Source organism: Lepus europaeus, chromosome 23 (genome assembly GCF_033115175.1).
Source record: "Lepus europaeus isolate LE1 chromosome 23, mLepTim1.pri, whole genome shotgun sequence".
Taxonomy (NCBI): domain Eukaryota; kingdom Metazoa; phylum Chordata; class Mammalia; order Lagomorpha; family Leporidae; genus Lepus; species Lepus europaeus.
In genome coordinates this window covers 1260318-1276023 of record NC_084849.1, presented here as the reverse complement: position 1 = coordinate 1276023, position 15706 = coordinate 1260318, and the positions used below count along the sequence as shown (strand labels likewise).

The window sequence follows — 15706 nt, the reverse complement described above, 5'->3', positions numbered from 1 at the left end:
CCAGGCCACAGCAGAGAGCTCGATTGGAAATTGAGCAGCGGGGACTAGAACCGGTGCCCATATGGGATGCCGGTGCCTGAGGCCAGGGCGTTAACCCTCTGCGCCACAGCACCGGCCCCCAGGCTAAAGCTTTAACCTGCGCCACATTGCTGGCCCCTGTCCTTCTTCTTTCTTTTTTTAATCTTCTTGAGGGAAATGTCCTGTCACTTTAGTTTTGTCTAGGTCAGGAGTTAATGCTTCTAAAGGAAAAAGGAGAGAATTAATTTGTCCATATTGTACTTGCTTGTTTCTCTCTTTTTTTAAAAAAGATTTATTTTATTTGAAAGGCAGAGTTACAGAGAGGGAGAGGGAGAGACAGATGTTCCATCTGCTGGTTCACTCCCCGGATGGCTGCAGTGGCCAGTGCTGGGCCAGACTGAATCCTGGAGCCAAGTCTTTCCAGGTCCCGCACGTGGACGCAGGGGCCCAGCACTTGGGTCATCTTTTGCTGCTTCCCAGGCTTATTAGCAGGGAGCTGGATTGGAAGTGGAGCAGCCGGGACTCAAACCAGCACCCATATAGGATGCAGGCGGCGGCTTCACCCGCTATACCTTGCACCGGCTCCGCGTTTCTTTTTCCTTCCTGTTTTCCTTCTTTGTATTCATGAGGAAGTCCCTCAGCACGCCCATACTGAAGGCGCTTCGTGAATCCTTTAAGACTCCACAGACCCCAACCGGCATCTGAGGATGAGCGCCCCCCTAAAGCAGGCGTCTTGGGGTGGGCCTGGCGGCCCACACGTGCCCTCCGTCTGCGCTGCAGACTGCGCGTTCTCTTTTCTTCCTGGACAGAAAGACCTCTGGCCAAGGCTGGGTCATTTTGAACTGAGTAAGAGGAATTTCTAAATGCAGCTAAGTTTTTTTGGAAAAAATTGACATCCGAGAGTCCCACTGGGAAGTCGTTTCATAACAAGTTTCACAACAGCGCTTTGCTCGCTTCCCGGGAGGTCGAGAGAGACAGGCAGGAAGGCGTGGGGCAGCTCTGCCCTGAGCAACCCGGCTGGAGGCGGTCAGCCGTGGAAGGAAGTGGGCTGGGCCCCCAGGCCCCGGGCCTCGCCCCCAGGCACACCCTTTGGTGGGGGCTGCGGACTCTCATGGTCTAGAAAGGCCCAGGCCCCTTCCAGGGCTCTGAGCTTCCTCCTGTGCTCGGACTTGCTCGGTGTGAGCCGTGCCTGGGAGCCACCTGCCCGTTCACGGGCGTGCTCACAGCGACGAGTCATTCTGATCAGCGGCTGTGGCTGTGTCTGCAACCTTGCTTGCAGGAAAGGGGCGCCGCTTGCCCCGGTGAGGCCCGGGGCAGACACGTCTCCACCTCTCCTCTCTGCCCTACCCATCAGGCAGGGCCAGGTGCCCCTCTGCACCCGAGGCTCTCTCCCCGTGGGGCCAGGCCCTGGGCCAGCAAGCGGTGGAATGTGTCTCCCACTCCTGTGCACACAGTCCAGACGTGGCTGCATACCCACGTGGGCATGCGTGCACGCGCAATCTGCTTGCAGACTGAGAGAGGGCGGGGGCACAGCAGAGCAGAGGCGAGTGACAGGGAGGGGCCCGCAGCCTCCAAGCCACAGGTGCCTGCACACACAGCGGCCCCAGCCGGCTCCACCTGCGCCCGGCGGGGCACAGGCAAGCCGCGGAGGAGCGGTCCCTCGTCCTGACTCCCATGGTGCACTGGGAGCGGCCCTCTCCACGGCGTGGGCTCACTGAGAATCTCAGCAGCACTGGCCCCAACTGTTAAGATCCCCAGCGTGTGCGTCGCCCTCGAGCGGGCCCTGCAGGCGCATCCTCTGAGACGTGCAGAGAAATCCAGCTTCAAGTTGTTCTAGAATATTCCTGTAAAACCCTGACGAGAACCTTCAGCCCCGTGTCAGGGCTGCTCACACAGCCTCCGGCACCTGTTGAGAGCGTGACGCTCTGCAGACCACAAGTGACCAATGGCACTGGGGAGGCGTACCGGCGGTGCCTTCCCAGGGAACTGTTCATACACCGGCGTGCTCCGGAAGGCTGCCTTCCCTGTGAAGTGTGTTTGGAGAAGGATTTCGGGAGGAGCGGCCTGGGCCGTGTCCAGACAGCCGGAGGCGTGGGGAGGGTGGCTTGGTGCTCTGGCTCCCAGCTCCGGGTGTGCGGGGCGACCTGGGGCCCAGCAGCCCCAGTGGCTTCACTGCAGGACCGGGGGGATGGGGGTTTTGGGACTCGGGGAGCCCTCGCTAGCCCTAGCTGGTGTTACCGCAGGCATTTTCTTTAGGACAAGCGAGACGCAGTTTAAATGCCAAGTAGAGGCTGACCTGCACCTTCCTCCCAGGGGTCACCTTCTCCTTCTTCTGGAAGACGCGAGGAGAGCAGTCCAGACCCGCGCCGCCCGCCTACGGGGGACAGGTCGTGTCCGACGGCTTCAGGGTCTGCTCCAGCGGCGGCAAAGGCTCCGTGGAGTTGTACACGCGTGAGAACTCCATGACATGGGAGGCTACCTTCAGCCCCCCAGGTGAGTGACGTCAGCCCAGGGACCACCCCGGCTGGGAGCCTGGGCCCCTCGGGTCCCTGGTGCGCCAGCTCCTGTCTTTTCGAGAGTTGTTCAGTTGCGCCAGGCCCGTGTGACCTGGTTACGAAGCTGTCACCCTGTGGTCATGTGACTGGCCCCTGCCCCGGTTCTCACATCTATGCAGTGGCGGTAATTGCAACAGTCCCCACCTTAAGGTGTGGGGAGGTTCAGCGGGGTACTGAGTAAGGTGCAAGACGTGCGACTGGTCGTCAGCCCCTCCTCCTCTCTGGTTCATTCCTGAAGTTGTTGAAACCCTGATGAGAGCGAGCCTTGGGGAGGGAGGGGCTGCAGAGCGGGGCGCAGAGTGGGGGTGGGGGGATTGCCGTGGATGGTGAGCGCGCGGAGGACCAGACACGTGCGGGCCAGGGGCACAGGCGGCTGTTGGTCTGGTTGGCTGATCTCTCCTTCTTCCGGGCAGGAGGTGAGAGGTGTGGGGAGGCTGGAGGAGGTCTGGGGTGCAGATGGGAGAAGGAAGGGGTGAGCAGGACTGGGAGGAGCCTCAGGGGGCGCGGGGGAGGGGGGCAGCAGGGAGGCCTGCGCTGGCCTCCTCCAGCCGCAAGGACAGCTCAGGAAGACTTCAGGACAGCTCCTTGTCCTGAGGGTGGCCACAGAGCAATTGGCGCGCCTCTCTCCAGGAGCCTGCGTGAGCGTGAGCGCCTCCCTCAGCTCTGGGTGCCTCAGTGTCCCCACGAGGGTGACAGGCGTGCCTCCAGGGTTGCTGTCAGTCAAGTGGGCCGAGAGCTCCGGCCTGCTGGGAGTCCTGCGGGTGCCTGCCATGCCTGTCGGTGCTGCCTGTGCACAGACCCAGCTTGTGCAGTGGGAAGTGCATGAACTTGCACTTGGGTGTGTCCCCTCTGGTCCCCAGACAAAACCTCTGTCCCCACGCACCCTCGACACAGAACTACCTGAATCTTGTCCATGATATTTTTTTAAGATTTACTTATTTATTTATTTGAGAGAGTGACAGACAGTGAGAGGGAGAGACAGAAAGAGCTCCCGCCCACTGGTTCATTCCCCAAATGGCCGAAATGGCTGGAGCTGCACCGATCCAAAGCCAGGAGCCAGGAGCTTCTTCCAGGTGTCCCATGCAGGTACAGGGGCCCAAGGACTTGGGCCATCTTCTACTGCTTTCCCAGGCCATAGCAGAGAGCTGGATGGGAAGAGGAGCAGCCGGGACTAGAACCGGCATCCATATTGGATGCTGGTGCCGCAGGCGGAGGATTAACCTACTGCCCCACGGCACTGGCCCATTGGCCATGATATCTTTTTTTTTTTTTTTAAGAGATTTTATTCATTTGAGAGGCAGAGTTACAGACAGAGAGGGAGAGGTCTTCCATCTGCTGGTTCCCCAAATGGCCAGACCTGAGCTGATCCAAAGCCAGGAGCTTCTTCCAGGTATCCCATGCAGGTTCAGGGTCCCAAGGACTTGGGCCGTCTTCTACTGCTTTCCCAGGCCATAGCAGAGAGCTGGATGGGAAGAGGAGCAGCCGGGACTAGAACCGGCATCCATATTGGATGCTGGTGCCGCAGGCGGAGGATTAACCTACTGCCCCACGGCACTGGCCCATTGGCCATGATATCTTTTTTTTTTTTTTAAGAGATTTTATTCATTTGAGAGGCAGAGTTACAGACAGAGAGGGAGAGGTCTTCCATCTGCTGGTTCCCCAAATGGCCAGACCTGAGCTGATCCAAAGCCAGGAGCTTCTTCCAGGTGTCCCATGCAGGTTCAGGGGCCCAAGGACTTGGGCCGTCTTCTACTGCTTTTCCAGGCCATAGCAGAAAGCTGGATCGAAATTGGAGCAGCCGGGACTTGAACTGGCATCTATATGGGATTCTGGTGCTGCAGGCAGAGGCTTAGCCCACTATGCCACAGTGCCAGCCTCATCCATGATATATTTTTTTAAAAATATTTTTATTCATTTGTGAAACAGGGAGCTCTCGCATCTGCTTCATCCTCTAAATGCCCACAGCAGCTGCGGCTAGGGGTGCAATCCAGGTCTCCCCTAAGGGTGGCAGGAACCCACATACTTGGCCATCCAGGTCTCCCACAGTGCACTTTAGCGGGAAGCTGGTGTCAGGGGTCAGAGCTGGGAGTCGAACCCAAGAACTCCGATGTGGGAGGCAGGGGCCTTAGCTGCCAGGCCAGCACCTGCTCCCCGTGTGTGGTCCTGTGGTTTTCTTGTCACCGGGGTTTCTTCAGTAAGCGTCTTCTCTCTCTGCTCCTCGGGGCTGGTGGGACGGGGCCAGCATCAGGACCCAGGGGTCAGCAGAACTTGAATGCATTTCAAGGTGCAGCCTGCTGAGCGCTGCCTGTTCCCCCCGGGGGAAGCCGGGAGCTTTGTCAGCATCTTTGCCTGTCCTCGCTCTTTACTGGTACACAGAGGGGTTCGTTACTGTTGCTTTCAGTCTCAAGTGCAGTGACCCTCGGGGCCTCTCTGGGGTCCAGCTGTTGTCCAGAGACTCAGAATTACCGGAGTTGCGCAGTCGTGGCCAGAGGCCCTGACGTGGCTGGTGGGTGAGCAAGGTGAGCTAGCAGGTGACACACGTGCTCTCCAAGGGCGGCCGCAGCCCGTGAGGACGTCTGGGCACAAAGGTGTGCAGGACAGCTGCCTTCAGAGTCTGCCAGGCGCGCTTGCTGATAAGCATGGTTCTTGTGCCGGCACCGGAGTGACACAGAGGCCCATCAACGGTGTTTCCTGAGTGAGCCCGGAGGGTGGCCTCACCCGCCAGGTCTCCGCCACGTTGGTTAACATCACACACGCGTGCACGCAGTGCACACACATGCACACACACACACACCCACACACTGAGCTCAACACCGGCGGCCTGGGGGCTGGATTAGGCCCTTGGGTGGGTTTTAGGGTGCTGCAAGTGATCGCTTAGATGATTTTTTTTTGACAGGCAGAATTAGAGAGAGAAAGAGAGAGAGAGGCAGGGAGAAAGGTTTTCCTTTTTCCGTTGGTTCACCCCCCAAATGGCCGCTATGGTCAGCGCACTGTGCCAATCCGAAGGCAGGAGCCAGGTGCTTCCTCCTGGTCTCCCATGGGGTGCAGGGCCCAAGGACTTGGACCATCCTCCACTGCACTCCCTGGCCACAGCAGAGAGCTGGCCTGGAAGAGGAGCAACCGGGATAGAATCTGGTGCCCCAACCGGGACTAGAACCCGGTGTGCCGGTGCCTCAAGGCAGAGGATTAGCCTGGTGAGCCGCAGCACTGGCACTTAGGTGATATTTTAAAACCTGTTTTGAATGAGCTCTATTAGTCGTGATTTTATTTGCAAACCAGCAGTCTCCGGTTTCTCTGGGAGGTTGAGGAGAGTAGCGTGGGGTCCTCGTGTTTTGGGTTAGTGACGGGGGAGGGGCTGCCTGCCCTGGCGGGGGGTGGGGAGCAGCTGCCCTCCGTGCCTTGTGGTCCGGGCAGCACCGAGTCCTCCGCACAGGCAGTTCCTGTGCTCACCTTCACCCCGCCCCTGCAGGCGGGGCTTGTGGGTCAGCGTTACAATTGTCTTAGTCGACTTTATTTCTTAGCGCAGATTTAATATCTATTTATTACAAAGGCAGAGCAACAGAGAGGGAGAGACACAGCAACAGAACTCCAGGGCAGCCAGGGCTGAGCCAGGAGCTCCATCCCAGTGTCCCACGTGAGTGCCAGAAACCCGGTACTGGGCCATCACAAAGCAGGAGGCTGGAGCAGAGGCGGAGGCGGGGTTTGAACCCATGTACTCCAAAATGGGAGGTGGGCATCCCGGTGGAGGTGGCCTGCTGAGCCTCAGCACCCGCCCCTTACCACAGCTTTAGACTCATGGCAAGACCGAGGGCAGAGTCCCCATGCAGCCCCTTTCCCTACCCACGCCATCAGCATCCCCCCCGCGCGGGCGGGTCTTTGTCCCCTCAGTCCCCAGCGTCTGTCCGTCAGCGCTCACCCTTGGGTTGTGCGTCCCGTAGGTGGTGAGGGGTCTGCCTGGAACTTCTGCCCGCGGTAGCTGGGTGGGTTGTCTTCTCCTCGCTGGGTATATTTCTGACAAGAGTCCTTCTTCGCGTGTCTTTGCTGCGTTTCCTGCTAGTCTGAGATTTGCCCGCCCACTCTCCTGTGTCTCTCAGAGCAGACGTGTGCAGCTTTAACGCTGTGCAGCTCGTCGCTTGTCTCTTCCATGGGTTGTGCCTTTGGTGCTGTATCTAAAAGGCCCTCACCAAACCCATGTGCGTTTAGGTTTGCTCCTGTCATCTTTTAGGGGTCTTAATTGTTCTTGCATTTTAGGGTTTTGAGTTTCTTGGTGAGCTGGATGTGAGTCTGTCTGTAGATTCTTCTGTTGTTGTAGTTGCATTTGAATGTTCGATTGTTCCTGCACCACTGGTTGAAAGGTTACCTTTGTCCCACCGCATCGCCTTTGCTGCTCTGCCAAAGGTCAGGTGATGGGGGTGGGTGTGTGGCACAGTGGCCCGAGCTGCCACTTGGGACCTTCATCCCATATAGAGCGCCAGTTCAAGTCCCAGCTACTCTGCTTATGATCCAGCTTCCAATACTGCTCCTGGGAAGGCAACGGGAGATGGCCAAAGTCCTGGGGCACCTGTCACCCATGTGGGAGACCTGGGTGGACTGTCTGGCTCCTGGCTTTGGCCTGGTCCAGTCCCAGCTGTTGCAGCCATTTGGGGAGTGAACTAGTGGACGGAAAACCTCTCTCCCTCTGTGACTCTGCCTTTCAAATAATCTTAAAAAACATCAGTTGGCTGTATTTTTGTTAACCTCTCTCTGGGCTATTTATTCTGTTCCATTGATCTATTGGCCTGTTTCCCCTACTGCACTGATTACTGTAGAAGAACAGGAAGTCTTGAAGCCGGGGGTGCCAGTCCTCTGTCTTCAGCAGTGTGTGCTGTTCTGGGTGTCGGCCTCCACATATGCTTTAGATTCCGTTTGCTGATATCCATAAAGTCACTCCCTGGGACTTTACTGAACATATGGATCAATTTGGGAAGAATCAGCATCGTGACAGTGTGGAATCTTCCTATCCATGAACATGGGCCATCTTTCTATTTATTTGCCTCTTTTTAAATTCTTTCATCAGAGTTTTATAGTTTTCCTAGGATAGTTCTTATATATGTTTTGTTAGATTTATACCTTTCTTTCTTTTTTTTTTTTTTGGTACTCAAGTAAATAACAATTTAAAAAATAAGGTTTGGCTACTTATGCACATTTTCCCTTCTAGTTAACTTTACTTTTTTCCTTTTTTAAAATGGAAAAATATACTATAGTCACCCTACTGTGTAATAGAACACCAGAACTTCTTACTGCTGTCTAACATAACAGTTGTCCATCCACCCCGTCCACCTGTCCACCAACTTTTCCCCACCCCTTCCCGCTCCAGCCTCTGGTAACCACCATTGTATTTTTAACTTATGTGAAATCACCTTTTTTTTTTTTTTTTTAGATTCCACATATGAGTGAGATCTTGTGGTGTTTGTCCTTCTCTGCTTAACATATGACCTCCAGTTCCATTCGTGTTGGAACAAGAGTTCATGCTTTTTTATAGCTAAGTAATATTCCATTGTGTGAATGTACCACATTTTCTTTATCTGCCCGTTGACAGATGGACACTTGGGTTGGCTCCAGTTATCGGTTATTGTGAATAGTGCCGCAGTAAACACGGGAGTGGAGGGGTTTCATCTCCCCCAGACGTGTGCCCAGAGGTGGGATGGCTGGGTCACATGGTGATCCTGCCTGCAGTTTCCCGAGGAAGCTCCACGCTGTCTTCCACGATGGCTGCGCTGACTTGCAGCACTGCCGACGGGGCTGCACGTGCCTCCTTTGCTCCCATCCTCACCAGCACGTGTTGTTTTTGTCTTTTTGATAATTGCTGGTCCTACTCGGGTGAGGTGATGTCCGTCTCACCGTGGTTTGGGATTAGCGTTTCCCTGATGATTAGTCCTAGTGAGTGTTTTTCATCCATCTTTGGCTGCTTGTTTGTATTCCTCTTTTTTTTTTTTTTTTTGACAGGCAGAGTGGACAGTGAGAGAGAGAAACAGAGAGAAAGGTCTTCCTTTGCCATTGGTTCACCCTCCAATGGCTGCCATGGCTGGTGCGCTGTGGCCAGCACACTGCGCCGATCCGAAGCCAGGAGCCAGGTGCTTCTCCTGGTCTCCCATGCGGGTGCAGGGCCCAAGGACTTGGGCCATCCTCCACTGCCTTCCTGGGCCACAGCAGAGAGCTGGCCTGGAAGAGGGGCAACCGGGACAGAATCCGGCGCCCCGACCGGGACTAGAACCCAGGGTGCCGGCGTCGCAGGCAGAGGATTAGCCTAGTGAGCCACGGTGCCAGCCTTGTTTGTTTTCCTTTGAGAAATGTCTGTTTAGGTCTACTGCCCATTTTAAAATTGGAGGTTTGTTTTTTTTTTTTTTTTTTTTTTTTTTTTTTTGCAGTTGAGTTCCTTAAATATTCTAAATATTAACCACTTGTCAAATGTCTGTCTCAGAAATATCTTCTCCTGTCTTGTCATTTTTCTTAGCTCTGTTGATTGATTGTTTTGCTGTGCAAAAGCTCTTGAGTTTGATGAAACCTCACTTTGCATGTATTTCCTGTGCTTTGGGGCTGATTTAGGAAATCCTTGCCCATTCCCATTTCCTGAGGTGCTCTCCTCTGGTTTCTTATCGCAGTTTTAAATCTTCAGGTCTCACAGTTAGGTCTTTGGCCCATTTTCAGTTAGATTCTGGGCAAGGTGAGATCGTGGGCTAGCTTCACTCTTCTGCACGTAGATATCCAATTTTCCCAGCACCATTTATCAAAAACCCTGTTCCCTTTGCAGTGTGTGTGATTGGCAGCTTTGCCAGAGATTGGCTGGCTGGAGGTGCACGCGGCTCTTCTAGGGCTCCTGTCTCTTCCGTTGGCCTTTGCATCTGTGTTTGTGCCTCTATCATGCTATTTTGATTATTGAACCTCAGTAATTCAATTTTTTAAAGATTTATTTGTTTATTTGAAAGTCAGAGTTACGCAGAGAGAGAGAGAGGTCTTCCATCCGTTGGTTCACTTCCCAATTGGCTGCAATGGCTGGAGCTGCGCCAATAAGAAGCCAGGAGCCAGGAGCTTCTTCCAGGTCTCCAATGCAGGTGCAGGGGCCCAAGCACTTGGGGCATCTTCCACTGCTTTCCTAGGCCAAGGCAGGGAGCTGGGTCAGAAGAGGAGCAGCTGGGGTGCCAGCTGGAGCCCACGTGGGTGCTGGCGCCACAGGCGGAGGCTTAGCCCACTATTTCTCAGCCCGGCCCCAGGAATTGACTTTTGATGTTATTTTTGTGTCCTGCAGTCTTCTATGCTCATTTATGACGTATAGAGGATACGTATATGATATAAACATATAAAGCACACGCACATGTTTCCGTAGGATGTTTTGGTTGCTGGTGATTCCTCCTGGTTTTCTAGGCCTGCACTTCCTCTGTGGTCAGGGTCGCTTCCTTGCGTTCCTTCCAATCTGTGTGTATTTCAGCGAGAACTTCTGTGTGGTGGAGGGGACAGCCCCGCCCGGTTTCTGACCGCGCGGGTCTTTGCAGCCGGGTTATGGTCTGCTGGATGCTCTGCTCTTCCCTGAAGCGTTTCTCGCCCTTCCTCGCAGGCATCACATTACTGACTCCTGCACTCAACCAGGGGACTTCTGGAACGGCCTTTGGGGTTTTCCTTCTTGTGCTCCAAGGAGCTGAGGGAAGCCAGGCCCAGATTAGGACTCCCAGAGTTCACCGTGAGCTGTCACCTTCAGGAAGAGGAGAGAGCTCAAAGCCCGGGGAGACACAGCCCTGGGAGCACGGCCGCGGCGCACCCAGACCGGCTCCTTCCCTCTCTTCCAGGGCCCTACTGGACTCACATCCTGTTCACCTGGAAGTCCAAGGAGGGTCTGAAAGTGTACGTCAACGGGACCCTGAGCACCTCGGATCCCAGTGGAAAAGTGTCCTATGCCTACGGGGAGCCCAGCGTCAGCCTTGTGATCGGGTCCGAGCAGGACCAGACCAAGCGTTACGAGAACGGAGCTTTCGACGAGTTCATCATCTGGGAGCGGGCCCTGACTCCGGACGAGGTCGCCATGTACTTCACAGCCGCCATTGGTCAGTGAGCGGGGAGGGCTGTGGGCAGGGCCAGCGCCTGTTCCTAGGGGTACTCGTTCCCCCCCTTCCCAGCGTCTTCTCCCCACACACCTGTTACAGCCCCGCAGGTGTGGGGTGGCCCCAAGGGACCCCCATCAGCACCTGCGCCCTAACACAGAGGGAATGAGTTCTGTCCTGCTCCCCACCACGGTTGCCAGGTGCACACAGTCAGCGCTTGCAGAGGGCGCTGGAGAGCAGGCGGCCCAGGTCCCTAATGTGTCTGATCCTAGCGTATTTCCCGGTGGCTCCCGAGTGCCAGACTCTCTGACGGGTCCTGGGAGAGCCCCAGGGATGCCTCTTCCTGCTCAGCACAGAGTGGCTACTCAGAGCAGGGCCTGGGTTCAAATCTTCGCTGTGTCAGGAGAACCATGAGACTTCGGGAAGCCACTTTCTCTGAGTGGGGAGAGGGCCACACAGCGTCCACTCGAGCATTTGAAAGGCAGCGATCGGGCAGCCTGCAGTAAGTTCGTGGTGTGGTGCAGCTCTACCGTCGAGGGAAACCCCGCACCTGTCAAGCAGTCCTCCGTGCACCCCTGGCTGGCCCGCCAGCACGGGTCTGCTCTCCGCCCTGGGGTTTGCTTCTTCCGGACGCTGCGTCCAAACGGAGTCCTGGAATGCACGGCTTTGGCCTCTGTCTCACATCACGGATTTTTCCTGCACGGATGGATGAGCCTCCTCTGGGCAGTGCCGTGCAGATAGCTGGTGAGGGGCTGTGGGAGGCCCGGGCGCAATGCCCGACTCGGGCTGTGTGTCCAGCAGGTCTTTGCTTCTTTTAAAATGAAGACCCAGGGGCAGGCCTTTCCCCGCAGTCGTACCGCCACGTGGGATGCCGCACGCCCTGTCAGAGTGCCTGGGTTTGAGTCTTCTGGCCCAGCTGCCCGCTAATGCACACCCTAGGAGGCAGCTCACCCTGGGGTCCCTGCCACCCATGTGGAAGGCCTGTATTGTGGACCAGGCTCCCGGCTTTGGTCTGGCCCAGCCCCAGCTGTTGCGGCCATTTGGGGAGTGAACCAATAGATAGATGGAAGACGTTTGTCTGTCTCTCTGCCTTTCAAATAAAATGCAGAAATTCATATTGACTCCCCCCCGTAACTGTATTCTCATTTTTCCCACAAGTGAATGCCCTGTTTTTGTTCCTCCAAGGAGAACAGGGGTGGCAGTCTGCACACGGGGTCTCAGGCACCTGCCGGCTGCGCGCCCTGCAGGCGGTGGGGCTCAGGGCAGGCAGGGGAAGGCCCCCAGCTTCCCGAGTCGAGTTCTTTGCTTGTTAGGACTCTGCTGATTGTGCAAGGAAAACTCAGCCCCCATGGCTTCAGCCGTCTCGCACCGGGCGGGGTTGGCTCAGGACTGGTGCCATGCGGTGCTCACGGGGTGGCACCAGGCGTCTCCGGTTTTGGCCCCGCCTGCCTTCCTGTTAGCACCTGTGGCCCCCAGGGTCACATCCTCACCCCCAGCAGCCCCCGCAGAGAGGAGAACGGGAACTTCTCTTTCCCCTGGTTTCCCACACCAGGGCCGGGCATGTCTTGTTGGCCCAAATGGAGCTGTGCCTCGCTTTAAAGGTAAAGGCTTATTTACAGGGAGAACAAGAGCAAGAGATCTTGCATTTGCTGGTTCACTCCCCAGTGACTGCAGTGGCCGAGGCCGGTCCAGACGGAAGCCAGGAGCTTCATCTGGGTCTCCCATGTGGGTGGCCCACGCACTTGGGCCATCATCCAGTGCTCTCCCAGGTGCATTAGCAGGGAGCTGGATCAGAAGTGGAGCAGCTGGGACTTGAACCAGCACCCATATGGGTGCCAGCATTGTAGGCGGAGGCTTCACCCACTGCACCACAGCGCCTCCCATCCCTGGGTCTTCTCAGAGTCGACTGCTGTGCCTGCGCCTGAGAAATGCTGATTGGATGTTCCTGGGCCAGAGTCGCCCAGATGTGGCAGGGAGGTCAGCCTCGTCTAACACACGGAGCAGAGAGGCTCCGCAGGACGGTCTTGGCGCTGGTGCTGGAGAGGGAGCCGATGGCGGGCAGGTGCTGGTGTCGGAGAGGGAGCCGATGGCGGGCAGGTGCTGGTGTCAGGGAGGGAGCCGATGGCGGGCAGGTGCTGGTGTGGGAGAGGGAGCCGATGGCGGGCAGGTGCTGGTGCTGGAGAGGGAGCCGATGGCGGGCAGGCGCTGGTGCTGGAGAGGGAGCCGATGGCGGGCAGGTGCTGGTGTCAGGGAGGGAGCCGATGGCGGGCAGGTGCTGGTGTGGGAGAGGGAGCCGATGGCGGGCAGGTGCTGGTGTTGGGGAGGGAGCTGATGGCGGGCAGGTGCTGGTGCTGGTGTTGGAGAGGGAGCCGATGGCGGGCAGGCGCTGGTGCTGGAGAAGGAGCCGATGGCGGGCAGGCGCTGGTGCTGGAGAGGGAGCCGATGGCGGGCAGGCGCTGGTGCTGGAGAAGGAGCCGATGGCGGGCAGGCGCTGGTGCTGGAGAGGGAGCCGATGGCGGGCAGGCGCTGGTGCTGGAGAGGGAGCCGATGGCGGGCAGGCGCTGGTGCTGGAGAGGGAGCCGATGGCGGGCAGGCGCTGGTGCTGGTGTGGGAGAGGGAGCCGATGGCGGGAAGGCAGAAGCAGCTCTGTCCTCTGCAGCCTTGGGCGACCCCTCCTCCCCCCTGCGCCTGGAAAGACAGAACTCTTACCCTCCCTTTCACAGCAGTGACGTGACAAGTACTCTTACCCTTCCTCTCCCAGAGCAGTGACCTGATAAGTACTCTTACCCTCCCTCCCAGAGCAGGGACGTGACAAGTACTCTTACCCTCCCTCCCAGAGCAGTGATGTGACAAATACCATGTACTTCAGAACGAGCACTCACTCGACTGCTTTTCTTTTCTTTTTTAAATATTTATTTATTTATTTGAAAGGCAGAGTTACAGAGAGGCAGAGGCAGAGAGAGAGGTCTTCCATCCACTGGCTTACTCCCCAAATGGCTGCAACAGCTGGAGCTTAGCTGATCCGGAGCCAGGAGCTTCTTCCGGATCTCCAAGCACTTGGGCCATCTTCCACTGCTTTCCCAGGCCACAGCAGAGAGCTAGATCCGAAGTGGAGCAGCCGGGACTTGAACCGGCGCCCATGTGAGATGCCGGCACTGCAGCCGGCGGCTTCACCTGCTGCGCCACAGTGCCGGCCCCTCAACTGTTTTAAATCGCCGAGGACTCAGAGCTGTCCCTTTGCCACCAGGATGCCACTTGTGTTTCTGTGGGAAGGCCAGGTTTCTACATACGCCTTCCCCATGGCTCACTGATTTCGTGACGTGGGGAAGGGAGCCACTGTTTCTGGTTCTTGGAGCTAGCACGGGGGGATCTCAGCTCAGACCGCTCTGACCCCTGCTCTCGCTGGAGGTGACATCCCATTCTCGGGGCACTCGACAGGGATGTTGCATGAGCACCTGTAGCCCCAGAAGTTCAGGCCCTGAACAGTCCCAAACAAATCCCACACGCCGTGGTGATCTGGTTCTCGAGAGGGGGGGTGATGGATGTGTGGGAAAACGCACCCTTGGGGCCTTTGTGTGGGGCCTGGTGTGTCCAACAGAGTGGGCCCGGGCAGCTGTGCAGACCCGTCCAGAACAGAAGCCCAGGCTGCTCTTGCCGGGCCCTGCCCGGGGCGCCGTGGCCGCAGGACCCGGGAGACCTTGCAGCAGCGCTGAGCTTGCCCGCAGAGGAGCGTTTCCCTGAGAGGCCTCGCCAGTCCTGTTAGCCCGAGCAGATCAGTCTGTCCAGTCATACACAGGCCACCGCCTGTCATCCTGGCCAGGTCCCTGTCCCCGGCTGGGATGCGTAGGGGCTCCCTCTGCCGAGCAGGGGCCAGTGGACGGCTGTGCTGCGGGCCGTGTGTCTGCAGATACTGAGAGCACAGGCCACCAGCCACGGGAGCTGAGCCACGGGAGCTGAGCCACGGGAGCTGAGCCAGGCTGCAGGCACACACCTTCGGTCACCATGCACAGCGTGGGCACCGTGGCCAGCTGATTTTCATTCTCTGCTTGCGTGTAGACTCACACGAGGTCCGTGAGTGTGATGTGAGTCCCCGGTCACTCCTTGGTGCCCGCGGAATGAATGTCACTCTCACGTGGAGGACAAAGTGGTCCTGGGGCCTGGCTGTTCCATCAGCGTCACACCTTCTGCACCCCCTGGGCACCCAGCCCCGCCCGAGCTCTGGGGTCGTCACGGCTGTGGCCAGCCAGGGCTGCTGCCACCAGTTCCTCAGGTCGCCCAAAGTGACCCGGAGAGAGAGCCCCAGATGAAGCAGAACGCTCGCTACGTCTGTGTTCTCACCGGGAAACGTGGGGTGAGGGGGAGAGCGTGGAGGCCGTGCTGGATCCTTGGTCTTGATGGCTTCCTTGTCGGTGACCTCACGGCTCTCCGCGTGGAGTCTGGTAGCAAAGCAGCCAGGGTCCTCGGCGCAGGTGAGGGCTCTGGGGGCCACTACCACCGCCTCCCTGGGGCCTCCCCGCTCTGCTAGGCGCTCCTGCGGGAAGGGGCTCCCAGGCCCTGCCTCCCCAACCCAACCCGAAACCATGCTGCCTCCCGACTAAGGGGCTTGGATGCAACTCGGGCCTGCGTCTGCGGGTTCCTTCTTTGGGATTGGTTGGGCTTTGTATAAAATCGCTTTTTTACCTGATGACTTCCAGCTAGAATGTAAAGGGACACATCTGCCCTGGGACACAGGTGCAGCCCGCACCCGCCCCTCGGCTGATGTCTTAGCCGTTGCCTGTCCAGAACCCTGACCTGCTGGGACCCTCGCTGCCCTCTCGGCAGTGTGGACGAGGACCGGCCTTCCTGAGCGGCTGTCTCATCCTTGCCTAGTTAAGCATTCGCTGTTTTCTTCTCCCCCAGGGAAGCATGTTTTGCCGTCTTCAACCCTGCCCAGCTACTTCACGACTCCCGCGGCAAACGCCATGGTGAGCTGCCCCGCGCGGGTCCCTTCCTGCCTCGAGCCCGGGCCCTGAGAGTGAACGCTGCCGGGCAGGTGGCTGCACTCCCCTGGCCGTGGAGTGT

The 15706-nt window shown here is 57.5% G+C and overlaps 1 protein-coding gene across 1 annotated transcript in view; it reads left to right on the top strand.

Annotated features, from left to right (window-relative positions):
- Positions 1-15706, top strand: part of ADGRD1 (adhesion G protein-coupled receptor D1) — a 112973-nt gene that overhangs the window by 16344 nt on the left and 80923 nt on the right. Inside the window, exons 6-8 of the mRNA XM_062182194.1 lie at positions 2332-2511; positions 10394-10648; positions 15545-15609. Of these exons, the coding sequence (XP_062038178.1) occupies positions 2332-2511; positions 10394-10648; positions 15545-15609 (500 nt within the window). The remainder of the gene's footprint in view (positions 1-2331; positions 2512-10393; positions 10649-15544; positions 15610-15706) is intronic.